The 27,946-nt window shown below is 35.3% G+C and overlaps 1 protein-coding gene across 11 annotated transcripts; it reads left to right on the top strand.

Annotated features, from left to right (window-relative positions):
* The first annotated feature begins 103 nt into the window (after positions 1-103).
* Positions 104-27,946, top strand: LOC127842373 (glutathione S-transferase kappa 1-like). 11 transcript variants are annotated; one of them, XR_008031569.1, is made up of 10 exons: positions 8,560-8,649; positions 9,440-9,521; positions 10,829-10,926; positions 16,700-16,828; positions 18,752-18,787; positions 20,664-20,780; positions 24,452-24,545; positions 25,844-26,117; positions 26,903-27,434; positions 27,467-27,938. XR_008031569.1 is itself a non-coding variant. In XM_052371852.1 (8 exons), exons 1-8 carry the CDS (start codon positions 8,575-8,577, stop codon positions 25,885-25,887), a joined length of 675 nt encoding a protein of 224 aa, XP_052227812.1. In that variant the 5' UTR covers positions 8,560-8,574; the 3' UTR covers positions 25,888-26,124. The 11 variants fall into 11 exon arrangements, 1 of the variants encoding a protein (XP_052227812.1); XR_008031568.1 differs by having other exon boundaries at positions 26,903-27,466; positions 27,531-27,937; XR_008031567.1 differs by having other exon boundaries at positions 26,903-27,062; positions 27,467-27,931.

The raw sequence follows: 27,946 nt of genomic DNA, 5'->3' as shown, positions 1-27,946 counted from the left end.
CTACTGTTATTGTTGTTGTTGTACTTTTGAAAGTAGTTCAAAAGATGGCGACCATTAACCCAGAGATTGATTTATGAAATAAATCGTCTGCTGATCCAGAGTGATTATATGGCTGTTTTGCTGCTTTAAATATTTTTTACATAGATTTAGTACTTATCTGTACCTATACAAGTTTCATTTCAGAATTAAGCCAGGTAACATAGTTTTACTTGTGTAGGCTCAACTTCAAAATAATAGTGTCAGTATAGTGTAATTTTTTACTTAAAATCTGCCTTTCATTTAAAACATGTTATTTAGGTTCGGCTTAGCTTGAAAGGTCGCTCAAAAATATGTTATTGCCATAATATTTTAAATAGTGTGCATGAACTTGTATAACTGTCTTTATGAAAGTAACCACGCTGCCGGAGAAACTGCTCAAAAGCTAATTAGCTAATGTACTTACCAACGAAGACTTATCAGGTATATCTCTGAAGTAAAATTGGCCAACATGTTTTATAATATTTTGTCTGAATATACACTGCTAACAAAAATCTTTTGTACTGCCTTGCTCAATAATTGGTCACAGTGTAACGTTACGGATACTTGCTACTTTGATGTCAAAAAAGTATGGCATTCTTATAATGTACAGATACGATGTATAATCAATTATGCAAATTGTAACAGCCGTTGTATTGCCAAATGAACAGTACACAGTTATGCTTTGTTCATGTTTCATAGTCATTATACACAAGCAGTACTATTATTTACCATGACCTTAGACTTTTCATTAAAAATTATTGTTTAGACATTTTGTTAAAGTACAGTAAATTAAAAAATGTCAGCAGCAAAGCTTTTAACTTATTTTAAAATTGGAAAGATAACATGAAAGGTGTTTTACGAACACATGGTTAATTTACAAATTGAGTCTTTATTTTTAAATGACTTACAGACACTAATCAGGACTTTATCTTTAAAAAAAAGCATCAATATGAAATCAATAACCAAAGCGCAACTTGTGTACAGTCTGAAGAGGTTTTCGTTTAATTACATGTTTGTACCTCTGAATCAGCTGTAAAATTAAAACCAAGCAAAAGAACACAAAATTAACCAAACCTTTGTTACGCACGCTAATCCGCTCGGTCAATGTTGAGTTTTGAATCTCCGTAAACTGCTTGTTTCTTGTTATAGATTTTTATAATTTGCTTTATATTATTGTTTTGCAACATTCAGTATAATCCTGTTTCCATTTTTTTCAAAGAGCGAAAAAGGCCTTAGATTGTTAATCTATCTTAAAAAAATCATGTGCTGTTCTCATTTGTTCAAAATCCATTATATTGTATAAAATCAAACAAATACTTTTTTTATAATGTTCTTAAAAACAAAGAAAGCTTTCGAATGAATTGTGTTCAACTATGTTCGGTTGGAAGACAGCATTTATGGAATATGGTCTTAGTGCTACATTTTAATCGCCTTTTTCCTGTGCATGCTGAAAAATTAATGTTTAACTTACATGCGAAAGCAAACATGGTTTTTACTTTACTTACATTTTGTAAATTAACACGACATTATACATATTTATATGTATGTTATATTGTAAATAATTAATGCAAACTGAGTATAGCTGCAACAATGATTAAACACTGTGATTGAGTAATTTATTAAATAAATTTACAAATTTTGCATATACGATCACACCAAATGTTATTACTTATTGCGCAAGATCAATTGTAAAAAAGCGCCTCTTTGAAGCTTTGTATCAAAGGCTTTAGTCGTTTAATCTGACTTAAAAGCATACATTTCTGTCAGGGGAATTTTTGTGTCTATTGTTATCTTGTTGTAATCTGTTTTGCTGCGCGTATTAATGAACTGTGTACTGAAATAACGAACTGTGTACTGTTATAATGAACTGTGCAATGCAATAATGAACTGTGTACTGCAATAATGAGCTGTGTACTGCAATAATGAGCTGTGTACTTCAATAAAGAGCTGTGTACTGCTATTATAAGCTGTGTACTGCAATCATGAAGTGTGTACTGAAATCATGAACTGTGTATTGCAATCATGAACTATGTACTGCAATACTGAACTGTGTAATGCAATTATGAGCTGTGTACTGCAATACTGAGCTGTGTACTGCAATACTGATCTGTGTAATGCAATAATGAGCTGTGTACTGCTATTATGAGCTGTTTACTGCAATCATGAAGTGTGTACTGAAATCATGAACTGTGTACTGCAATCATGAACTGTGTACTGAAATGACAAACTGTGTACAGAAATTATGAGCATTGTACTGAAATAACGAACTTTGTACTGAAATAACGAACTGTGTACTGCACACATGATCTGTGTACTGCAATCATGAACTGTGTACTGCAGTCATGAACTGTGTATTGCAATCATGAACTGTGTATTGCAATCATGAACTGTGTTCTGAAATCATGAAGCGTGTTCTTAAAATACACGTCACCTGAAAAATAGCATTATGGAAGCCAAATGTTAAAGAGAAGAGTACACAATTGAATAAAATTGTGGAAATTATCAAAGCCATAAGTAAACTGTTACGCGAAGTTTGTAACGTTAAATAAAATTGTTGTATTCTTTATAATTTAAAATTCATTCTTTAATTGTTGTATATTTCTTTACGATATTTGTTTTAATTAAACTTGGCATTTAGATATGATTGTGTTTCGGGAAATAGCTCTTTATCTCATAGTTATACTTGTTATTTGCAATTTGACATAAGAGACACATTTGCTACATATTCAACATACAACCGAACACTTTACATTGTGATAAGCATTTCTTGCACGCACGATAAATTATGTCAGCTGAAGATAATACAAATTCCACCTGTTCACAACATTAAACACAGTTTCGTTGGGTAACATACGTTTAATCAATCAGGACCTTTGATATTCTGTCTCGATCTAACAAACGATCAATTTGTTCATTTTATGGTTTAATTGGTTTTAAATGTGTTTTGCCGATTCGATTGAAAAGAGCTTTCACACAACTTAAAGAAATACAAGCGAAAATCAATTAAGCGCGAGATCGTTTAACAGTTTACAAGTTCTTTTTATGAACGCACATTTGATAGTTGATAGAGAGGAAAACGAGCGTACCCGTCAAATGGGTCTTTTACACAAATATTGTACATAACGAGCATGTTCAAATTAATCAACTAAATTAAATTTCGTTATTGCTTTACAGAAGAAACCGTGTCTTTACATTTCGACGAGAACATAATGCTCTCATCTTTAAATTGATCTCATGTGAGCACTATCTGCAATAATAAAAAGGGTAGAAATATGGTTGGTAAAAAGTGCGCTCTGCATTAGAGTCATTAAAAAAAATATGGCTTACCGTAATTACTCTATGTTTTCGGACACTTAAAAAAAATTTTTTTTCGTGTCCGAAAACTTAGATTCGAAAAATATTAACAAAATACAGGTGTCCGAAAACTTAGAGTCGGAAATGGAAGTGTCCGAAAATAGCGTCAATTGTATCAACGACTACCAGTAATAGCACGCGCTTGTAAAATACCATGCCGTATACAACTGTAGTAAAAATTACAGTTATACATGTTTGCACTGCATTTTAAATAATTGTAAATGCTTAATTTATTTGACAGAAAGCTCCTTCAAGGTTGTACTTTGACCAACGAGTTCAAAAATGAGCATGTGATGCACCGATACACGCTTGTATGAACCTGTAATTAACGCAATAAAAAAGCAAACTATGAATTCTTTGTTTGTTCATTTCCGATAGTTGTTGTTTAACACCTTCCATTGTTCGTAAAACTTGTAATAGGGTGCATCACAATTTGAAACATTTAGTATTTGTCACAGTTATTTTACTGAGAAGGGGTAGAACCATTGCGGTAGATAATTGAACTGTTAATTGGCCCTACCCCTGGTAATTGTCATAACGCTTATGATATCGGGCGAAACCATTGTTTAAGACCGGTTTACAAGGTTATTTACTCAATAACGCAAATGTAATGGTCCATTGCCCTCAGGCATGCACCCGCAATGTTTTATGATGTTAATCTGGTTGTAAAACCCCATGATCGAAGTGTCATTAGATATCGAAAAAAGGTTCGAAATTTGGTAAAATAGCGCTGTAAAATATACTGTCCGAAAACTAAGAGACATAAATAACGGACGAAAATTCGTGTGTCCGAAAATGAAGAGTCACGAAAAATAATTATTTTTGCTAAAAAAGGATGTGTCCGAAAACTTAGAGTGTCCGAAAACATAGAGTAATTACGGTAACTGATATTTTGTATAGGAAAAATATGTGCAATTTAAAAGTATATGTTATGCTCTACGTTAACGCATTATTGCGATACTGAATCAAGTAGCGTATGGATTTGTTCAACCTCTTGATTTAATTGATCATGAACATTTATTACATCTTCAGATAGTCTAGATATACGGCTTCAAAGGCGCCTGTGAAATAGTTATCTTCAAATTCATATTTAATTTTATTTCCCGTAACTGTTAACCCGTCCAATAATCACATAATTCGTACCGAAATAATCGTGTCTTATTCATACATAAACATAATTGTTCGACCGAATGTGAAAGAACTTTTAATTTAATATTAAGTTAAGATGTCAAACGATTCAGGGATAACGTATTGCAGCATTTATTTTCAGCCAATGAATTGAAGTTTATTATTTGGGATACAATTTTTCGAAGGAAATTGTCGTATAAAATATTACTTTAATTGCATGTAATTATCACATCAAATGTTATCAAATATTCCTTATTACCAAATTCTATACATATATATGATATGTTCGTTGCGGCGAATCGATATGAACATGTGGCAAATCGCTGTTTTGGCGAATCGTTAAGAATCTATAGTGAATCGTTGTGTGACACTTATCGCAAATCGCCATGAGCCAGAACAGAACAGAACAGAACAAAACAGAACAGAACAGAACAGAACAATACTTTATTTCTCCCAGGTATACATAGATACAACACGGGGTCATATTATATACAGTTTACAAAATAAATATCATGTTTCCGGTTCGAGTGTGGTACATTTTGGTGTAGTGGGAAGTCATATAAGCAATGTCAATCACTTAACATCTTTAATAGTTACATTAATACTTAATACGGGCAAAAGCTTCATATATGGAAATTTACACAAAACAATAGACAAGGGATTCATCTCAAAAATTTTCGTCACGCGACATATATTTTCGCGATGCTATTTATGACCTTGAAAAAATCAAAAACACTTCGACAAATGCTAAATTACATGTAAATACATACCTCAGGAAAAAGTATACAAATGACATATTTATTGTATTGCGAATCGCGCTAAATATTCTCGCATTATATGTTTTTCTCCGCTATATATACATGTTCTGCATCCGTTTGTATACAATTCCTGTTTCCTTTTTCCCGGCCTTAAGTGGGTATAAGCCGTAGACTGGTTCACTACAAATAGTTACAGTCTTTTCCAAACACAATTTCAGCAAACATAACCCGTCTCAAATGTATTGCATGAATCCCGATTTCTTTCGAATTTATTTGCTTTTATCTTTTCGATATCGAATTGCTATTATTATTGACAAATCACAAACGCTTGATTAAAACAATATTTTTTCAAAATATTATCGGCATCTGTATTCTCGAAGGATTCTCGCGGTATTTCAATAACGCCACCCTACTGTTTACTTGACAGAATTCGTAACCTATTTTCCATTCGCTCTCAGAAAGCAGTTTTACGTGTGATCATGAGCAATATTCTGGTAAGTTGTGGTTGTTATCAATCAGAAACACGTCTATTCACAAAATTTAAGGATATTCCGATTTAACTTTTTAGCATTTTAGCTTATTTAAAACTTATTTACACCTCGTCTGCTCGCATTGTGCCGATATCCCAAAAGGTTACATATCACTATATAAAGTTTAGGCCTAAAACCACACAATCTGATACCGATGGATTTCGTACCAAATTATTTCGTAACAAATCTTCCGGATTGTTCGAAATCAACACACACACAAAAACATGTCATTTACAAATTGTCTGCATCATTTATCAAATTTTAAGATTTTTGTTGTTGTTGTTGGTTTTTTCGTTTTTAGAAGCTGTTCTGCCAAGAGCTGGGCATCACACAAACCATTCTATTGAGCAAAACTGACAGTTTTCATAAATCAACAAAGGAGTGATTCCTTCACTATATAAAAGTTTCCACATAGCTGATTTTCTGCTGCGCCATCTAGGTCACGTGACTGGAAGCAATCAATTAATTTTAACGAAAATCAGCTACGTTGTTATGAAGATCAGATGTTCAAATATTGTCGAAGTGTTGTAAAATTAACAATTAGAAGGCAATTAACATGTTGAAGAAATACGAATCATTCGTAGTCTGCTTGTCGACCAGTGCATGCAAATAAATGTTAAACTAGTAATAAAACATAAGTATGTAAAAGGACTCACTACCTAAACCACCGTGTTATGATCATTTTTTAGTAAGACAGTGTAATTCTCAACAGTAGCAACAAGCTTGTTTAGATAATGCATAAAGATGGTTTCACTGTTAAGTGTGTAATTAATCAATTTGCTGTTACTTGTTGTTCCATGATACATTTGTAAACGCTTGTTAAAAACTAGCATTTTGTATTTTTTAGGTAATACAATTTAATGTATAAGCTATTGTTTCCAACAAACTGAATACTGTGCTGTATTATGCTTATTTTTCGTGAATGTATTATATCGTTTTCGATACATAAGCCATTATTGATTCTACAGTTTTTCAAAAGATAACATCACTTTGTTAGTACATGAACGTAAAGATTCTTGTAAGTTAATGACAGTGTTTTAGTATTTATTTATTTTGTTACTATTCTTATACATGCAAATAAGTTATTAAAGTGTTTTCAATATCCAAACATTACCATATACCTTTGTATAATATATATATATATATATATATATATATATATATATATATATATTTACTAAATATATTAACATCTTTGACATGCTTTTGCTAGCAGCTAAGCATAGAAAGACGATCATTGACAATTAAATAACCTCATATAATTACTGATTATTATACATCTATGTTTGTTTTGCGTGTTACTTAAATGTATAAATAAAAAATATGGATGATATAACATTTTGTTTGTTTGCTTACAAACTAATTTAATGCAGTTTAGACAGTTATTTATGAATTGCTACACAATGGCATGTTATTTAGTGGCAACATAATTTCAACTAAGCGACACTACTTTGCCAAAGGAAAGTAACATTCTTTCAGATGCCTGTATTTATGGCATACTTCAATTGCAAAACAAGCACGCTGTCCTTTAGTTCCACATAATTAGTCTAAACATTGATAATCAAAATTGAATCGACAAATCACATTCTTGTATGATTAATCAGTTTATGCTAGAATCAACGAATTTAGCAAGATTTAATCGAATTGAGACATTCAATGAAACAACCGGTTTCCTGGGTACGACCAGTACTTGGGGTCTTAAGGGTCATCTAAAGAACACTCACACTTAATTAAGGGATCAATACCAAGACACAACAGTCGCTAAGCGGACACCATATCCACTACGCCGAAGCCACTGAACAAGCTTTGAATAACAAAGGCTAAGAAGCACTCAATTATAAGATATAAGATCTTAAAGCTTGGCTGATATAAAACACTTTTATCATAAAGCAAAAAATGTTATTTAATTCTTTGGATGCATTACTTTTTTATTGAAAGTCTTGTAATGTTTTGTACACAATAATTTCCATATATGTATTACAATACATGGTAATCAAATATCCAAGCTTTTGCCCGTAAATTAGGTAGCACCTATTATCATATAAGTTTTTAAGTCGCATCTGTGATGAATATTTAATCAAATAATTAACTTATTAATTAATTAATTAATTAATTATAACTAGCGAACTAATTATTGAATTAATTCATTCATTAATTCACCAATTAATGAATAATTTAACCCATTTATGCCTAGTGGACTCTCCAATCCTTCTAAATTTATTTCCAAAATTAGGGATGTCTAGTATATTTATTTCTATATTTAGAATATTTCTTACAGAAATTCCTTTAAGCAAACAGCGCAGACCCTGATGAGACGCCGCATCATGCGGCGTCTCATCTGGGTCTACGCTGTTTGCCAAGGCCTTTTTTCTAGACGCTAGGCATAAATGGGTTAATGAATTCGTTTGTTCGTTCAACCATTAATTAATTAATTAGTTAATAAATTAATTAATTCATTCGTTCGTTCTTTCGTTGGTTCGTTAATTGATTAAAATATTTAATAACTTTGACACTTTTTTGGAGAAAATTGCATGTGTTTCTTTTTTACATTAGTTAATATTTCACAACCTATCAATATGGTTTAAACGAATAACTGTCAGTTCCTTTTTCTACTGTTAACCAGCATGGTGATGTAGCGCATTTAGTGTTGAGTGGAGCGGACCGTTGTTATTAGTGTCGTGTGCTCGCCGGCTCCGCATAATACACCATTTTTCATTCTATACATAGATGGTGACGTCACTTGTAAGACCGGTGTGTACACAATGCACCATTTTTTAGAGTCCAAAATGTCTGCCCCCATGAAGAAAACTGTCGAGCTGTTTTATGATGTAGTTTCGCCATATACATGGTTTGCATTTGAGGTGATATTATCTTTTGTATGTAAACGCATCGAATTCGATCAATCTTTAGTGATGTCACTCAGCATTTTAAAACATTTTTGCGAACCATTTATTCGTCCTGTCTCTGTTCGTACCCAAACATTTACAATATTAATATAGCATCCAATAAGTCAGAAATAGAGAAAGCAACATCTTCTTTTAATATTGATTGTTTTTTATTATGGCAACAATTATAATGTGATATTATCTTTTGTATGTAAAGCATCGAATTCAATCAAGTGTTCCATAGCCGCTATAGCAAAAATCATCAAAGGCTCTGGGAGTACATTTATATGGACTAGTCTCCTTTGAAAAAAAGGGTCGGTAGGTAGTTTATTTAAAAAAAAAATTGGGGGGGGGGGGGGTACTAGAATGGAAGGCTACTAAAGCTTATAATTAGAATATATTAAATACCTGTATATATATGCTTTGTTTGCTTGATATTACATCTTTTATGAACGAAAATGAACGATTTTTTAAATATGATTTTTTTTTTAGCGACTCCCAATAAAAAGTTGAGGGTCGGCACCAATACGGGAAACACGGTCGGGTGACCCAAAATGGACCTTTTTTTTTTTTGGCCTTAGCATATCAAAACATCTCAATCACATGAAAGCTTCATGATGAGTCCAATGCACACAAATACACTTAATCCTTTTTAGTCCATGTTTCAGTTACTGTTTTACTTTATTACCTTTAGAATTATTCAAAATTAAATGAAAACCTTGGAAACAAGATGCTTTACTTGACATTGTTCTCTTCTGTTTCACAGGTTTTGTGCAGGTATCAGAATAGATGGAACATGAATTTACGACTGAAGCCTGTCTTTCTTGGGGGAATCATGAAAGGGGCAGGTTAATTTCTGATGTGTTTGCATTACAATATTCACATGTAATTGATGGCTTTAAACATTTCAGGGACCTATACAAACAAAGTGGTAACCTATAAAAAAATGACTAAAATTGTATTGCCTTTGTGCTCATTCAAAATCATGAATTTGTAAATAATACAAATAAAATTAGCATCACTCAATGCGTTAAAATGTAATGTTTGTAAAGATACCCATAAGATTAATATAGGGCTAGTATTGACTGAGCCTTTCAAAAAGAGCCACGACATATGTTGATGAAACTGATAGTGGTAAAAATTAAAAAATGACTTAAATTGTATTGCCTTTGTGCTCATTTAAAATCATTAATTTGCTAACAATACAAATAAAATTAGCATCACACAATGCGTTGAAATGTAACGTTTGTAAGAATACAAAAAAACAATAGTATAGAGCTTTATTTGACCAAGCCTTTTGAAAAAAGCCACGACACACGTTTCTCGGATTATGGAAGTGTAAACAATGATACGCATGATTTGGTGAAAATACCCACCGTTGTTTTATAAGTAAATACAAAGCATAGTCGAAAACAAATGAAACAATAAGATGTATCAAACTCAACAAACCTTTGCAATGAATACTTCTGTGTTGGCAACACTTGGTTAATTTGTACTCTTATTATTTCTCGATTGCTTTGTCACGGTCTCGCTTTGTCAAAATGGCGGCTGTTAAAATTTGCCTCGAAGCGCGAAGTCTCGTTGGGTCGCAAGTCTCGTTCCCTTTTGCGTAACAACGCGATAGCTTGTTCTTCGGTTCAGTGAGTGTCTCATCCCTTTGTTTGTATAGGTCCCTGAACATTTTGAGTGTTGATAATTGTTTGCTTTATTCTTCTTTTATTTTTTTTGTCTGTAATTCAATTGAACATGAATTTTTACAAATAATGAGCTTGTTTAACCCATTAATGCCTAGTGAACACTGCCATCCTTCAAATTGGATCAATTTATTCCAAAATTAGGGATGTCTAACAATATTTCTATATTTAGAATATTTCTTACAGAAATTCCTTTAAGCAAACAGCGCAGACCCAGATAAGACGCCGCATCATGCGGCGGTTCATCTGGGTCTACGCTGTTTGCCAAGGTCTTTTTTCTAGACGCTAGGCATACATGAGTTAAGAAATGAAGCATTGCAATTATATGCAACAAAAGTGTTGTCCCTGATAAGCCTGTGCAGACGGCACATTCTAATCTGTGGCAACACTTCACACATATTCAGTAAGCCCAATATTCCCAGAAAGAGGCTCAAATGTTACTAATTTGATTGTTGTTTCAGATAACACACGGCCGCCAAGTGCTAATCGAAAACAGTACACAAGGAAAGAGCTGAAACTCCTTGCCAAATATTTCCAGGTGCCTCTTGTTTTGCCTACGGTATGATACTCTGCTAAATTGTCAGGCTCTGATTTCTAATGAATTTTAAGTCTTTTTTCAAGAATAATAGGCTTAAGTTGTGTTTTTCATTAATTTGTATAACTACTGGTTGAAGGTCATTGGCAGGATAGAAGTAAAAATTGAACAATTCTTTATTATTGATTACAATCTATTTGATATTGTCATATAAGTGATCAGCGCTCTGGGAAAATGGGACTACATACATGTGTGTAAAGTGTAGTCTCCTACATACATGTGTGTAAAGTGTAGTCTCCTACATACATGTGTGTAAAGTGTAGTCTCCTACATACATGTGTGTTAAGTGTTGTCTCCTACATATATGTGTGTAAAGTGTTGTCTCCTACATACATGTGTGTAAAGTGTTGTCTCCTACATACATGTGTGTAAAGTGTTGTCTCCTACTTACATGTGTGTAAAGTGTTGTCTCCTACATACATGTGTGTAAAGTGTTGTCTCCTACATACATGTGTGTAAAGTGTTGTCTCCTACATACATGTGTGTAAAGTTTTGTCTCCTACATACATGTGTGTAAAGTGTTGTCTCCTACATACATGTGTGTAAAGTGTTGTCTCCAACATACATGTGTGTAAAGTGTTGTCTCCTACATACATGTGTGTAAAGTGTTGTCTCCTACATATATGTGTGTAAAGTGTTGTCTCCTACATACATGTGTGTAAAGTGTTGTCTCCTACATACATGTGTGTAAAGTGTAGTCTCCTACATACATGTGTGTAAAGTGTTGTCTCCTACATACATGTGTGTTAAGTGTTGTCTCCTACATACATGTGTGTAAAGTGTTGTCTCCTACATACATGTGTGTAAAGTGTTGTCTTCTACATACATGTGTGTAAAGTGTTGTCTCCTAAATACATGTGTGTAAAGTGTTGTCTCCTACATACATGTGTGTAAAGTGTTGTCTCCTACATACATGTGTGTAAAGTGTTGTCTCCTACATACATGTGTGTAAAGTGTTGTCTCCTACATACATGTGTGTAAAGTGTTGTCTCCTACATACATGTGTGTAAAGTGTTGTCTCCTACATACATGTGTGTAAAGTGTTGTCTCCTACATACATGTGTGTAAAGTGTTGTCTCCTACATACATGTGTGTAAAGTGTTGTCTCCTACATACATGTGTGTAAAGTGTTGTCTCCTACATACATGTGTGTAAAGTGTTGTCTCCTACATACATGGGGACAACACTGTACGCACATGCATTAAGTCCAGTTTTCCCAGAGAGCAGCTCAAGTATTCAATTTGATGTTGGAAAACAGTTTTGTTAATGGGGTTAATCTTTAACTTACTAAAATTTGTTTACATGTAGCAAGGCAAACTTAGCTGCCAGGTTGATTTCTGTTTATTAGTGCCCTGCAGTATGCGCTTACATTTCACACTGGGGTACGTATCAAAGTTCCAGAATGTCATTGTAATAATTTGAAATGATTAGTCATAGCTACTCTACATAACTATGGGTCTATTTTTCATTTACTCTTTTTCAAATTTGATGATTCGAGATATTTACATAAATTGAAATTTGATAAAAAATTGTCTTTTTGGGATCAAATCCTTTTTATTGTTTTAAGGATTTGCACAATCTAAAGAGGTAAAAAAAAACAAACATTTTTTTTGCAATTCAGTAAATTTGAAACAATAACAGTTTTATTTTCATGTGTTATCTCAACATGTTCTTTTGAAAATCGTATCTTTGGTTATGGGTCCTCCATTTGGCAATAATGGCTGTATTTGTGCAACCATTATGGGGCTCAATTTATGTCTTAATAATGTCTGGGGAGTAAGGGAAATGAACAGTAATCTGGGAAAACTGGGCTAAATGCATGAGCATGATCGGTTATTCCCAGATTAGCATTTACAGTCGACACAAGCCAATTCCGGAGACCCTTTTTTGCTTTTATGAATATTTTTCAGTGTAGGGGGAAAGTGTCTTAACCCTTTGCATGCTGGGAAATTTGTCGTCTGCTAAAATGTTGTCTGCTAAATTTCTAAAATTAGCATTTTCTTCGATTTTTTTCAAAGAATACTATCAGAATAGCAAACAGTTTGGATCCTGATGAGACGCCACATTCTGTGGCGTCTCAACTAGATCCAAACTTTTTGCACAGGCCTTCAAAATTCGGTTCCAGCACTGAAAGAGTTAAGCAATCTGGGATGACAGTTTACATACATGCATAATGCCCAGATTTCCCAGAACAAGGCTTAATTACAAGCCTCAATGGAGCTGTAGTTCCATTTTATGTGCTCCAGCAAGGATTCAGAAAAAGCATTGTGGACATTTCTGAAAAGGGCACTTTTACAGGCTGTTATTTTTGCAAGGTGTTATAAAACTTACATGAATATCATTGTATTACACACTGATGAAAGCAATGCAAGACTCATTGGGAGTTAGCAGTGATTTTATTTGCCCATTTGGGTAAAGTACCTATACCCTACCAATTTGGTAAAATTAGCGCAAAACCTCTGATATTGGGAACATTCGTGTCTTGAAATCTTCAGATTAAGAACAATTGGTCCTTTTTATTGCTTGATACTATTGATCCAAATAATTCAAATATTAATTTACATGCATTTTAGCTTGAAATGTTCAATTTTAGAGCTCATTGTATTTGTTCACTTGCAGATAATGCACTTTGACTGAGAATTTGTCCTTTCACTGAGTTAGAGACAGTTTTTCCTTAATGTTTACTGATATCAATTATACGAACAAAGGCAGAGCAGTATAAAGGGCAGTCTGGCGCATCCATAAATTGGAACAGGCCTTGAACCCTACTATTTAGTGATGTCTGAGCACTGATTTTGTAAAAATGCATATCAACAATATTATATAGATTAATAAGGTATTTTCCTATATCTATTGGTCTTTGACCAGAATTTTACAGTTAATGGTATTTTTAACAAAAGTATGTGTGCTTTTTATCTCACTTATATTTTTGTTTTAAAGCTTATTTTTTTCATAAAAAATATGAAATTTTAGCCCACTTTATTTGCAACACAAAAAGTGAGTTTAAATTAACCCTTATAAAAAAATACTTTAATATTAAGAAATTTGGCCTTGGTGTAGATAATTGATATTTTCTATAGGGATACGACAATGTTTTTATTGTTGAACATTTGAGTCTTTCTCCTTGTTAAGATCAGATCTTGGTGACTCCAGCTCATGTGTCCTCTGAGATTTGCTTAAAATCAGATCTTGGTGAATCCAGCACATGTGTCCTCCGAGATTCACTTAAGTTCAAATCTTGGTGACTCCAGCACATGTGTCCTCCTAGATTCACTTAAGTTCAAATCTTGGTGACTCCAGCACATGTGTCCTCCTAGATTCACTTAAGTTCAAATCTTGGTGACTCCAGCACATGTGTCCTCCGAGATTCACTTAAGTTCAAATCTTGGTGACTCCAACTCATGTGTCCTCTTAGATTCACTTAAGATCAGATCTTGGTGACTCCAGCTCATGTGTCCTCTTAGATTCACTTAAGTTCAGATCATGGTGACTCCAGCTCATATGTTCTCTGAGATTCACTTAAGATCAGATCATGGTAACTCAAGCACATATGTCCTCTGAGATTCACTTAAGATCAGATCTTGGTGACTCAAGCACATGTGTCCTCTGAGATTCACTTAAGATCAGATCTTGGTGGCTCCAGCTCATTTGTCCTCCGAGATTCATTTCAGATCAGATCGTGGTGGCTCCAGCACATGTGTCCTCTGAGATTCACTTAAGATCAGATCTTGGTGACTCCAGCTCATGTGTCCTCCGATATTCATTTAAGATCAGATCGTGGTGGCTTCAGCACATGTGTCCTCCAAGATTCACTTAAGATCAGATCGTGGTGACTCCAGCTCATGTGTCCTCCGAGATTCGTTTCAGATCAGATCTTCGAGGCTCCAGCACATTTGTCCTCTTAGATTCACTTAAGATCAGATCTTGGTGACTCCAGCACATGTGTCCTCTGAGATTCACTTAAGATCAGATCATGGTGAATCCAGCACATGTGTCCTCCGAGATTCACTTAAGATCAGAGCATGGTGACTCCAGCACATGTGTCCTCTGAGATTCACTTAAGATCAGATCTTGGTGACTCCAGCACATGTGTCCTCTGAGATTCACTTAAGATCAGATCATGGTGACTCCAGCACATGTGTCCTCTGAGATTCGCTTTAGATCAGATCGTGGTGACTTCAGCACATTTGTCCTCTTAGATTCACTTAAGATCAGATCTTGGTGACACATGCCCATGTGTCCTCTGAGATTCACTTAAGATCAGATCTTGGTGACTCCAGCACATGTGTGCTCTGAGATTCACGTAAGATCAGATCTTGGTGACTCCAGTGCATTTGTCCTCTGAGATTCACTTAAGATCAGATCATGGTGACAACAGCACATTTATCCTCTTAGATTCACTTAAGATCAGATCTTGGTGACTCCGGCACATGTGTCCTCTGAGATTCTCTTAAGATCAGATCTTGGTGACTGCAGCACATGTGTCCTCCGAGATTCACTTAAGATTAGATCTGGGTGTCTCCGGCGCATTTGTCCTCTGAGATTCACTTAAGATCAGATCTGGGTGACTCCAGCACATTTGTCCTCTTAGATTCGCTTAAGATCAGAGCATGGTGACTCCAGCACATGTGTACTCTGAGATTCACTTAAGATCAGATCTGGGTGACTCCAGCACATTTGTCCTCTTAGATTCTCTTAAGATCAGATCTTGGTGACTGCAGCACATTTGTCCTCTTAGATTCTCTTAAGATCAGATCTGGGTGACTCCAGCACATTTGTCCTCTTAGATTCTCTTAAGATCAGATCTTGGTGACTGCAGCACATTTGTCCTCTTAGATTCTCTTAAGATCAGATCTTGGTGACTGCAGCACATTTGTCCTCTTAGATTCTCTTAAGATCAGATCTTGGTGACTGCAGCACATTTGTCCTCTTAGATTCTCTTAAGATCAGATCTTGGTGACTGCAGCACATTTGTCCTCTTAGATTCTCTTAAGATCAGATCTTGGTGACTGCAGCACATTTGTCCTCTTAGATTCTCTTAAGATCTGATCTTGGTGACTGCAGCACATGTGTCCTCCGAGATTCACTTAAGATTAGATCTGGGTGTCTCCGGCGCATTTGTCCCCTGAGATTCACTTAAGATCAGAGCATGGTGACTCCAGCACATGTGTACTCTGAGATTCACTTAAGATCAGAGCATGGTGACTCCAGCACATGTGTACTCTGAGATTCACTTAAGATCAGATCTGGGTGACTCCAGCACATTTGTCCTCTTAGATTCGCTTAAGATCAGATCATGGTGACTCCGGCACATGTGTCCTCTGAGATTCGCTTAAGATCAGATCGTGGTGACCCCAGTGCATTTGTCCTCTGAGATTAACTTAAGATCGGATCTTGGTAACTCCAGTGGATTTGTCCTTTGAGATTCACTTAAGATCAGCAGAACAGTAGTCTAGTTAGTAGAAAGTGTTTCTTTGTGGTATTGTATCTGTTTGATACAATTTTTTTCGACATTTCTTAACGTTTTGTCTACATTATTGCAGTCAAGTCTTTATACAGAACACATTTTTGGATAAAGTAGGACGTAAATCACATTGACAGATTTTCAGATCACAAATTTGTTAACTTGTATATAACAGAACTCAATTTTTTCCACCATTTTTTTTTTCTAAATGGATTACCTTTTTTTCATCATTTTGAGAAGTGTGCAACTCAAATATTCACCATTTTCTCCCAGAATGCATCAGAGATGATGTTTGTGAAGGGGACACTGAAGACACAGCGCTTCATCACGGCTGTGGACATGATGGACTCTACGAAGACTGAGGAGCTCTCACGACAGATGTGGCACCGCAACTGGAGTCGGGTATGTCTGGGTGCGAGGGGGGTGGGGCGTTTCATTATTGTGTGCAGGGGTAGTATTTGCATAGTTGCTTTAAGACTGAGGAGCTCTCAAGACAGATGTGACTGCGCAACTGGAGTTGGGTACAGGGGCAGGACTCTTTTGGGTTTTATTAAGTTTAAAGCTATTTTTATTTAGGCTTGATTGCATCAAATGCCTAAGGCTTCTTATAACACCCTCAAGTCAGTTTTCTTGGTGTAACCAGTACTTGGTATCTCTGGGGGAGATGTTTAAATGCTCCCACAGTGGGGATCGAACCTGTGAACGTGACCTTATGGAATCTAGGCAGACACAAAATCCATTAGGCCATGATGACCTTAATTTCATTTGTTTTGATACTCAGATTTTTGGTTTGACTGGATTTTGAAGCACCATGACACGCAAGCGTCATTTTTGTAGCATTAAAATGAATGTTAAAAACAGCCAAATTAACGCCATGACTTAAAACAATTCGCCAAATATCTATCTGGATATTGACTCAACAGAATAAATAAATTTGACTCTATAATGTTGAGCTCAAGAGTCATGATACTTTGTATTTTGGCTGTGCTCTGTGAAAAAGGGGTTTAATGCTTGTGCATAAAGTGTTGTCCCATATAAACCTGTGCAGTCCGCTTCAGGGACTACACTTTCCGCTTTTATGAAAGTTTGCGTTTCAAGAAGTCTCTTCTTAGCAAAAATTCAGTTAAGGTGGAAAGTGTTGTCCCTGATTAGCCTGTGCAGACTGCACAAGCTAATCTGGGATGACACTTTATGCACATGCATTTAACCCCTTTTAGTGCTGGAACCGAATTTTGAAGGCCTTTGCAAACAGTTTGGATCCAGATGAGACGCCACAGAACGTGGAGTCTCATCAGGATCCAAACTGTTTGCTATTCTGATAATATTCTTTGAAAAAAAAGGAAGAAAATGCTAATTTTAGAAATTCAGCAGACATTTTAGCAGACGACAAATTTCCCAGCATGCAAAGGGTTAGCCCCTTCTTACAGAGCACGTCTCTTTTAGAGCCTAGTGAAAGCACCGGCTTAATGTGTTTTTATGATTGTTTAAAACCAGGGCCTGTATCTATTCAATTTCTAACTACAAGGTTAAACCCTTTACCCCTTATATAAGTATTTTGACGCACTTGTAGTCCCTAAGAAAGTTAAATTTAATTAAAGACCTCTTACTAGATTCAAGTTTTCAAAGCTTCATTTTCAACCCTTTGATACTGATGAGCAGCAAACCGCATAAAACCTGAGCAGACTGGGAGTTACTCACAGGCTGTTCTAGTTTTATGCTGTTTGCGCAAAGGCATTTTTACTTTGCTTGTGAGAGGGAAAGGGTTAACCCATTTATGCCTAGTGGACTCGCCCATCCTTCTAAATTGGATCAATTTATTTCCAAAATTAGGGATGTCAAGTATATTTATTTCTATATTTAGAATATTTCAAAAAGAAATTCCTTGTAAGCAAACAGCGCAGACCCAGATGATACGCCCCATTATGCGGCGTCTCATCTGGGTCTATGCTGTTCGCAATGTCCTTTTTTCAGGACGCTAGGCATAAATGGGTTAATGTGTCCAGAAATTCACATGTGTTGCAATTGAAATAATGCTTCATTGCCAGGCTTTTATTATACATACATGTCATAACAGTCACGCCAGGTCTATGTTTAGAACATGAATTATTTTTACTTCCTCATTAAAAACCAATGTCATCAATGATTTTGAAATACAATGGGTCTGTCTTAAACATATTTTCTTTTAATTAGAAAGAAATATTTTGTTGTTATTTTTTTATCATTTAGTATTAGAAATTCGAATGGTTATTTTAGTCAGAAGAAAAAATATATGTTTAACTTAATTTAAAGCATTTGTGAATCCTTTCTTTTATTTTGTTGTGATAGGATGAAGACATTACGGAAGCGGCAAGTTTGAAGGAGGTAAATATCATTTGAGCCGCACTCCAGTTCACCCTTTACCACTTGGATACGTATTTTGACGCATTTGTAATCCCTCAGAAAGTTAAATTAAATTAAAAACCTTTCTAACTAGATCCAAGTTTTAAAGGCTTCATTTCTAACTTTAAGATACTGATGAGCAGCAAACAGCATAAAACCTGAACAGACTGCGAGTTACTCGCAGGCTGTTCTGGTTTTATGCTGGTTGCAAAAGCCATTTTCACTTTGCTTCTGATTGGTTAAGGGTTAAACAACACTGTCAACTTTTATAAATTTTTCATTTCAAGAAAGTGTCTACTTAAAAGAAAATACAGTCTAGGAGGAAAGTGTCCTCTCTCATAAGCATGTGCAGACTGCGGAACAATCTTGGACAACACTTAAGTCTTAACACACATGATTTAAGCCTTTAAGCGCTGGAACCGAATTTTGAAGGCCTTTGCAAACAGTTTGGATCCAGATGAGACGCCACAAAACGTGGCGTCTCATCAGGATCCAAACTGTTTGCTATTCTGATAGTATTCTTTGAAAAAAAATCGAAGATAATGCTAATTTTAGAAATTTAGCAGACAACATTTTAGCAGACGACAAATTTCCCAGCATGCAAAGGGTTAAGCCTGGTTTTCCCAGAGGACGGCTCATTTTGAATATTTTTAAGAAAATTAATCCAAAGTATTTGAAAAACAGTAAATTTACTTTATCCAACTTGACCTAATATGAAGCTAAAGGATATCAAATAGTTAAATATTGAAAATTATCATCAAGCTATTGCTTATATTTGGAACAAAATGCAAGTCAATGGAATGTTTGGTAGCCAAACTCTTTAAAAGTTTATTGTTCTTTTTACAGGGAAATAAATAAATATCTTAAGATTTATAGAATTATAACTGGGTTCAAAGTACAATATCAAGAATGAAATAATATTTAAATGTGTTCAATCGGTGTTAGCAAATAATAAACATTTGTGTGAAGAACTGTAGAAAACGATGAGAACCAAAGTATTATGGAATGAAAAAGATTGTGTTGATGTAAGTCTTATATGACAAATGAAATGGAAGGTAAACTTTTCACAAATTTACGAATAAACAGAAATTTGCACTCATCCATCGCTGGTTACACACTAACAAACTCACTTTAATCCTCAAATACTGGTACTCATTGTAATTCCGAAATATTATTGAATCAGTCCAAATATCTTCAAGTTTATCGAACTGCTTATTAGGTTTAACAAAAACGCATTAAAACAACTAGCCTTATTTAGTTTAAAATGCTTGAAAATATGAGGAATTGCCTTCTTTATGTAGTTTGAAAACATCATATTTTTATGCCCCCGGATCGAATGATCGGGGGGTGTATTGTTTTTTGCCTGTCTGTCTGTCGTTTTAGGTTAAAGTTTTGCAATATTGAATAACTTTTGCAATATTGAAGATTGCAACTTGATATTTGGCATGCATGTGTATCTCATGATGCTGCACATTTTAAGTGGTGAAAGGTCAAGGTCAAGGTCATCCTTCAAGGTCAAAGGTCAAAAAAATAAAAGCGGCGCATAAGGGGGCATTGTGTTTCTGACAAACACATCTCTTGTTTCACAAGAGAAATTTGATAGAGAATAATCTAATAAATTTTGCAATCATTACATTATGTTCAGAGTTGTATAGTCACTATGTATTTACCTCATCCATGTGACATTCTCACAAAAGCATTTTTCCTTCTTGTTTTTGTAAATTGCTCTTTCTTCAATATAATGTGTGTTTTGTATTTACTTCAAACACATCTTGTTATTTTAAATATTTATATTAATGACAATGAGCTTTACATGCCTAATTCAAAGTAAACTATTCTATTCCCTATGTATGACCAGGCTGGTAAGCATGCAGGGCTGTCAGACACCCAGATCTCTCATGGTCTGGAGGACATGCACAGCAGCAAGGTCAAGGACAGATTGAAACAGTTCACAGATGAGGCCTTGAATCATGGGGTCAGTTTCAAGGACTCTTGTGCGTCAATATGCTTAGAATAAGTTCATTTTGAAGGACAGGTTAAAACATTTCACAGACGAGGCCTTGAACCATGGGGTCAGTACCATGGGCTCGTGTATGTATGTATGCTTTTAATTATTTCAATGTCAAGAACATTTAAAATAGTTCACTAATATGGCCTTGAACCATGGTGTAAGTATTCTTCAATCAACACTTGCCGCCTAAACTGGATTTTTGCAAAGAAGAGACTTTCTGTAAACGAAAAATATAATAAAAGTGAAAAATACCAAAAAGCGCAAAGTGTGGTCCCTGTTTATCCTGTGCAGACTGCACAGGCTAAGCTTGGACAATACTTTACGCGCATTGATTAAACCCCCTTTTTACAGAGCATTGCCCATATATATTAATAAGTCATGGACAGGTTAAATCATTTTCCAAAGGTAACATTGAAGCATTTGGTTACAACCCTGGGCTTTTGTGCTTAAATAGGTTAAGGTTATTATCTAGGGCTAGGTCACGGACAGGTTGATGCAGTATAAAAATGACACCTTGAACCATGGGGTTTGTGTTGCTAAATATGAGGCTTGCTTTTTGAACACTGGGCTCGATACTTGTGTGTAAATCTTCGTCCCAGATTAGCCTGTGCAGACTGCAAATTAAAAAAGACTACTTATAACAGAACAATCATAGCAATTTTCATCTTTTCACAACACTTTCATGTCTGATCTAAATCTCTGATGCCCCTTGACAGATTTTCATAAAACTTGTCTCAAATGTAAGGGAAATTGAGGCGATAAGCTGAAGGTATGAATCAGTTATGCTGGCTAAATGCACTTTAAGTTCAGAGGTTTGAGCCTATATTTTCTTCTCTACCCCATATCTCCTATACCTTTTGAAGTATTTTCTTGAAACTTACCAAGTACATAAAATATTAAAGGCATTTAGACAATTTGCAAAAGACTTAAGTGAGTCATGCCGGCTCAAATCAAGTTTGTACTTAAAGGTAAAAGATTTGTACCTTCTTTTTAGCTCGACTATTACATATGAAATATATATAGTGGAGCTATCCTACTCACCCCGGCGTCAGCGTGTGCGTGAGCGTTGGAATGTTAAAGTTTGCGTACCACCTCAAATATTTTCTTTGTTCCTTGACATATTGCTTTCATATTTTGCATACTACTACCAACAAGACCCCAATCTATACAAAAGAGCAGACATCTGTATCAAGCACTTTGTAAGAATTATGTTCCCTTTTGTACATAGAAAATTTAAAATTTGGTTAATTTTTGTGTTAAGTTCCACTTTATTCCTTAAGTATGAAAGCTATTGTTTTCATACTTGCAACACTTACTAACTATAATAAGGGAATGTGCAGGCAAGGTTATGTAACTCTGACTGGAATTTTGACAGAATTATGGCCCCTTTTATATTTAGAAAATTGAAAATTTGGTTAAGCTGTGTGTTTTGGTCCACTTTACTCCTAAAGTATCATAGCTTTTGCTTTCAGAAATGGAACACTCCCTAACTATCATTTGGGGACTGTACAGGAAAAGTTGCATAACTGGTTGGCATTATGATGGAATAATGGTCCTTTTTGTCCCCTACCGGTCTCTTCGCTCTATGTGTCTGTGAGTCTGTCTGTCTGTCTGTCTGTCCATCTGTCACACTTTTCTGGATCCTGCAATAACTTTATAAGTTCTTCATATTTTTTCATGAAACTTGAAACATGGATAGATGGCAATATGGAGATTATGCACGTCATTTCATTTTGTTCCTACGTCAAAAAGTCTTGTTGCTACGGTAACAAATACAAAACAAAATTCTGACAATGGTGGAGCCGGTAGTGGACATATATTGATTGGCAATAGTCTTGTTTTACTTAGTTACTTTGAATATTTTGTGTATTAGCTCAGCTGTTTTCGGAGAAAACCCGAGGTATTGTCATAGGCAGCTCGTCGTTCGGCATTTGCCGTCCGGCGTCTGCCGTCCGCAGTGCTAAAACCTTATCATTGGCTCTAAAATCAAAGTGCTTCCACCTACAACTTTGAAACTTCATATGTAAAAATATGATGTGTTCTACATGCCACACCCATTTTTGGGTCCACTAGTTCAAGGTCAAGGTCACTGTGACTTCTAAAAAAAATAATTCTGACAAGCTTTCATTTATTCACTACCACATCCGCAGCTGAGCGTTGGCACCTGTTATGCGGTGCTCTTGTTTTTGTGTTTAGCCACTTTACTTCTAGAGTATCAAGGCTATTGCTTTCAAACTTCAAATACTTTCTAACTATCATGAGGGTACTGTACCTGGCAAGTTGAATTTGACCTTGACTTTTGAATGTCTTTGACTCTCAAGGTCAAATTATTAAATTTTGCTGAAATTGTCATAACTTCTTTATTTATGATCTGATTTGATGCATAATTTGACAAAACAACACTTACCTGATATACCACAATGGACTCCACCGAAACCATCCCCAAAGCCCCACCACAGAATCCCCCCCCCCAAACACACAAATATTTATTTTTCTTATTTTATTTTTGAAAGACTGTCCAACCATTCCACCCAAGCTATTGCTATCAAACTTGAAATACAATCTTATTAGTTTGTTTTATGTCTTTACAAATGTTCAATAGGTTGTGGAAAATATACCTGAACGCAGAATCGTCTATAATGTACAACTTCTTTAAAACATAAGCGATCAATATGTTTCAATTATAGTCCTCTTCCAGTTAGAATATGACTATATCACCTTGACCTTATTGAATGATGGCTTACGTTATACTGTCAAGCACTCGAATAGTAGAGCGCGCTGTCTTCTGACAGCTCTTGTTGTCTCCGCTCCACATGTCCATTACCTTTCATACAATTTTATAACAATAGCTAAAATATTCAAGTCCTTGAGATGATGTGCAGACGGCATGATTGAGTCTCCCTGGCTCAAGGTTAATGTCATACAATAAGGTAAAAATGTTTGAATCTATATGGGTGTTCGTTTCCAATCCATATTTTCTATCCAACTGAAATATTTTTTTTTGAAACTTTTGCTACATTTTTAAAATAATGTGCAGAAAGCATGAATCTGTCAGGCTAGTCAGAAGGCAAGGTCACAATAGAAGGTCAAAATTTTTAGCCTCCATCATCATGTTCACTCAATATCTATCCTCTTTGAAAGTAATTATGAAACTTTGTTACAATTGTAAGAAAATTGAGGCAATATGCAGAAGGCATATTTCAGTGAAGCTGGCTCAAGGTTAAGGTCATACTTGAAGGTCAATAGGTCAGTCTTCATTGTTTTAGTATCTGCTGCATATACCCTAAGCAAAGGATGTCCATGAGCAAACTTGTCATTCAGATGTTGTTTGGAAGATGTAAGTCAATCAGGCTGACTGGAGGTCAAGGTCACCACTTCAAGTTCAGAGGACAAAGCTGTGTCTTAGACTGTCATGTTAAACGGTTGTTAAATCCATGCAGGTTTAATGGCTTTCTAATATAACGCCATTAAAATGTACACACTAACCATATAAAGCACTATGGTAAATGTGTAAGTCCGTGGACATTCTTGAGGTCATCTAGGTCCTCTTGTTTATCAATGCAACTCTGTTGTAGTATATCTAATATTGACAGTTGCAGAACTTATTGTAATTTTTATGTTTTATTTTTGTGTAGGCGTTTGGCTCTCCGACTATAATAGCCCACACCACTGACGGTCCAGTCATGCTCTTCGGGTCTGATCGGTTTCCTATTTTAGCCCAAGTTCTTGGTAAGAATTTACCAGTTAGTTAGATTTGTTTGTGAATATGCTTGCCCATTAAAAATGCCAGAATTTCATATCCAAATGCAGATGGTTGTAAAAATGTGTATAAACTGTTAACTGTGTTTGCAACTTATTGACAGTAGTAGACAATCGTATGATCCGATAAAAGTCAGACAAAAGCTACATGTAATTTTTGTGAAAACATGAAGTGGTTGAAGATAAGGAAATTATTGTCACAATACTAATGGTATATCTGCTGTATGTTTTTTTTACATTTACAAATCTTAAATAAAGTTGCGATCATGCTCACCTGTATGGATCAGTGTATCACACTCTACAACCACGTGTCTCTTCAAGGGCAAACTCATACTAAGAGGTAAAATGTCTAAAAGAATATGATTCTATTAGAAAAAGGGCTTGTGTACTTTGTAACAACACCATTTTTTTAAAGGATTTGAAATAATGTGGAATACATTTTAAACTGTGTGAGACGTTTTTTGGCGCTCCAAAAGCTTACGGCTACCTTGAAGGTCATACTTAGAGATCAAAAATGAAAATTTAGCATTGATTGTTAATTCTCTATGGGTGTGTCAAAACATTATGTGACGTTATATAGCTTCATTTTTAGGACAACCTGCTCAATGGCGAGCTTTTGTGATCACCTGTTGTCCGTCGTGCCTCATCAACATTTGCAAATGTTATCACTCTAGAGGCCACATTAATTGTTCAATCTTCATAGAACTTGGTCATAAGATTGGTCCCAATGATATCTTGGACGTTTTCGAAAATTGCTCCGGTTGGTTGAAAAACATGGCTACCGCGGGGCGGGGGCATTTTTCCTTGCATGGCTGTAGTAAAACCTTGTTAACACTCTAGAGGCCACATTTAAAGTCCAATCTTCATGAAACTTGGTCAGAACATTTGTCCTAATGATATCTTGTATTAATTCGAAAATGGTTCTCTTGAAAAACATGCTGCCAGGGGGCGGGGCATTTTTTCTTTTATGGCTTAAGTAAGTAAGTTGTCACTCACCTTCAAGTGTAACCATTTTATATCATTTCAATGAAATCAATGTTTTTATAAATCCTTTTTCAAATGTCTTTGTGATTTGAACTAAAATATTTTTTTTCTGGAATGCACTATTATTATGCGTCACAGTTCTAGTTTAATTAACTGTTATATTTCTCTATCTTGACTTGCATATAGGTCCACATTAAGACTGATGTGTTTGTTTTGTTATTAAAATTGCATTATTTATCTTATATATTTTGTTTTATTTCTTTATCAACCATTTCTTTCTTCAGGTGAGAAATGGGAAGGACCCATTCCAGGAGAGCGTCAACTGTGATAGCAGCTTTGTGTTTGTTTGGACCTGTTCATGTGTTATATTAGGCGTTATTAGCATTTATTTATGTTTTTAATTTAATGGAAAACGTGATTTGATTTAGACAATTAGGCATTTTACATGCTTGGACCAATCTTGAGGAATATAGCAAGCTCAAATTGAAACCTAGCCTGGGATTGTATTTTGGGCTATTGGGTCAATTTCACTGTTACTTTTGGGCTAATATGGTCAATGTCACTGTTACTTTTTAACCAGGTTTTCCGAAGGAAAAAACTGGTTATTAGATTGGCGAATGCGGGCGGGCTGGCGGGCTGGCTGGCTGGCGGGCTGGCTGGCTGGCTGGCGGGCTGGCGGGCTGGCGGAATAAGCTTGTCCGGGCCATAACTATGTCGTTCATTGTCAGATTTTAAAATCATTTGGCACATTTGTTCACCATCATTGGACGGTGTGTCGCGCGAAATAATTACGTCGATATCTCCAAGGTCAAGGTCACACTTTGAGTTCAAAGGTCAAAAATGGCCATAAATGAGCTTGTCCGAGCCATAACTATGTCGTTCATCGTCAGATTTTAAAATCATTTGGCACATTTGTTCACCATCATTGGACGGTGTGTCGCGCGAAATAATTACGTCGATATCTCCAAGGTCAAGGTCACACTTTGAGTTCAAAGGTCAAAAATGGCCATAAATGAGCTTGTCCTGGCCATAACTATGTCATTCATTGTGAGATTTTAAAATCATTTGGCACATTTGTTCACCATCATGGGACGGTGTGTCCCACGAAAGATTCACGTCAATATCTCCAATGTCAAGGTCGCCACGACTAAAAATAGATTTAAAAAAAAAAAAAAAAATTACAAAGGGGGTTAATTTTTTTTGGTCATTTCAAAAGTTCAGTTTGAGTTTTCTCCCTTTATCAGATTTTTTTTTCACAATGAAAACCTGGTTTTGTGACAATTTTGTCCCTTGTTGGCTAATATGGTCATTGTCACTGTTACTTTTGGGCTAATATGGTCAAGGTCACTGTTACTTTTGGGCTAATATGGTCAATGTCACTGTTACTTTTGGGCTAATATGGTCAATGTCACTGTTACTTTTGGGCTTATATGGTCAATTTCACTGTTACTTTTGGGCTAATATGGTCAATGTCACTGTTACTTTTGGGCTAATATGGTCAATGTGACTGTTACTTTTGGGCTAATATGGTCAATTTCACTGTTACTTTTGGGCTAATATGGTCATTGTCACTGTTACTTTTGGGCTAATATGGTCAATTTCACTGTTACTTTTGGGCTAATATGGTCACTGTTACGTTTGGGCTAATATGGTTAATTTCACTGTTACTTTTGGGCTAATATGGTCAATGTCACTGTTACTTTTGGGCTAATATGGTCAATTTCACTGTTACTTTTGGGCTAATATGGTCATTGTCACTGTTACTTTTGGGCTAATATGGTCAATTTCACTGTTAATTTTGGGCTAATATGGTCACTGTTACTTTTGGGCTAATATGGTCAATTTCACTGTTACTTTTGGGCTAATATGGTCAATGTCACTGGTACTTTTGGGCTAATATGGTCAAGGTCACTGTTACTTTTGGGCTAATATGGTCAATGTCACTGTTACTTTTGGGCTAATATGGTCAAGGTCACTGTTACTTTTGGGCTAATATGGTCACTGTTACTTTTGGGCTAATATGGTCAATTTCACTGTTACTTTTGGGCTAATATGGTCAATGTGACTGTTACTTTTTGGCTAATATGGTCATTGTCACTGTTACTTTTGGGCTAATATGGTCAATTTCACTTTTACTTTTGGGCTAATATGGTCATTGTCACTGTTACTTTTGGGCTAATATGGTCAATTTTACTGTTACTTTTGGGCTAATATGGTCACTGTTACTTTTGGGCTAATATGGTCAATTTCACTGTTACTTTTGGGCTAATATGGTCATTGCCACTGTTACTTATGGGCTTGTTTGGTCAAGATCACTGTTACTTATGGGCTTGTTTGGTCAAGATCACTGTTACTTTTGGGCTAGTTTGGTGAAGATCACTGTTACT

The sequence above is a fragment of the Dreissena polymorpha genome, chromosome 8 (genome assembly GCF_020536995.1).
Source record: "Dreissena polymorpha isolate Duluth1 chromosome 8, UMN_Dpol_1.0, whole genome shotgun sequence".
NCBI lineage: Eukaryota > Metazoa > Mollusca > Bivalvia > Myida > Dreissenidae > Dreissena > Dreissena polymorpha.
The sequence above is the reverse complement of the archived record's forward strand: the minus strand, read 5'-3'. Positions and strand labels throughout refer to the sequence as shown.

What these genes read in the sequence shown, in the direction of transcription:
- LOC127842373 (XM_052371852.1), top strand. Translation starts at nt 8,575, where the DNA reads ATGTCTGCCCCCATGAAGAAAACTGTCGAGCTGTTTTATGATGTAGTT. An exon ending in GGGAATCATGAAAGGGGCAG is followed by an intron (nt 9,522 to 10,828) that starts GTTAATTTCTGA and finishes TTGTTGTTTCAG; the next exon opens with ATAACACACGGCCGCCAAGT. An exon ending in TGCCTCTTGTTTTGCCTACG is followed by an intron (nt 10,927 to 16,699) that starts GTATGATACTCT and finishes ATTTTCTCCCAG; the next exon opens with AATGCATCAGAGATGATGTT.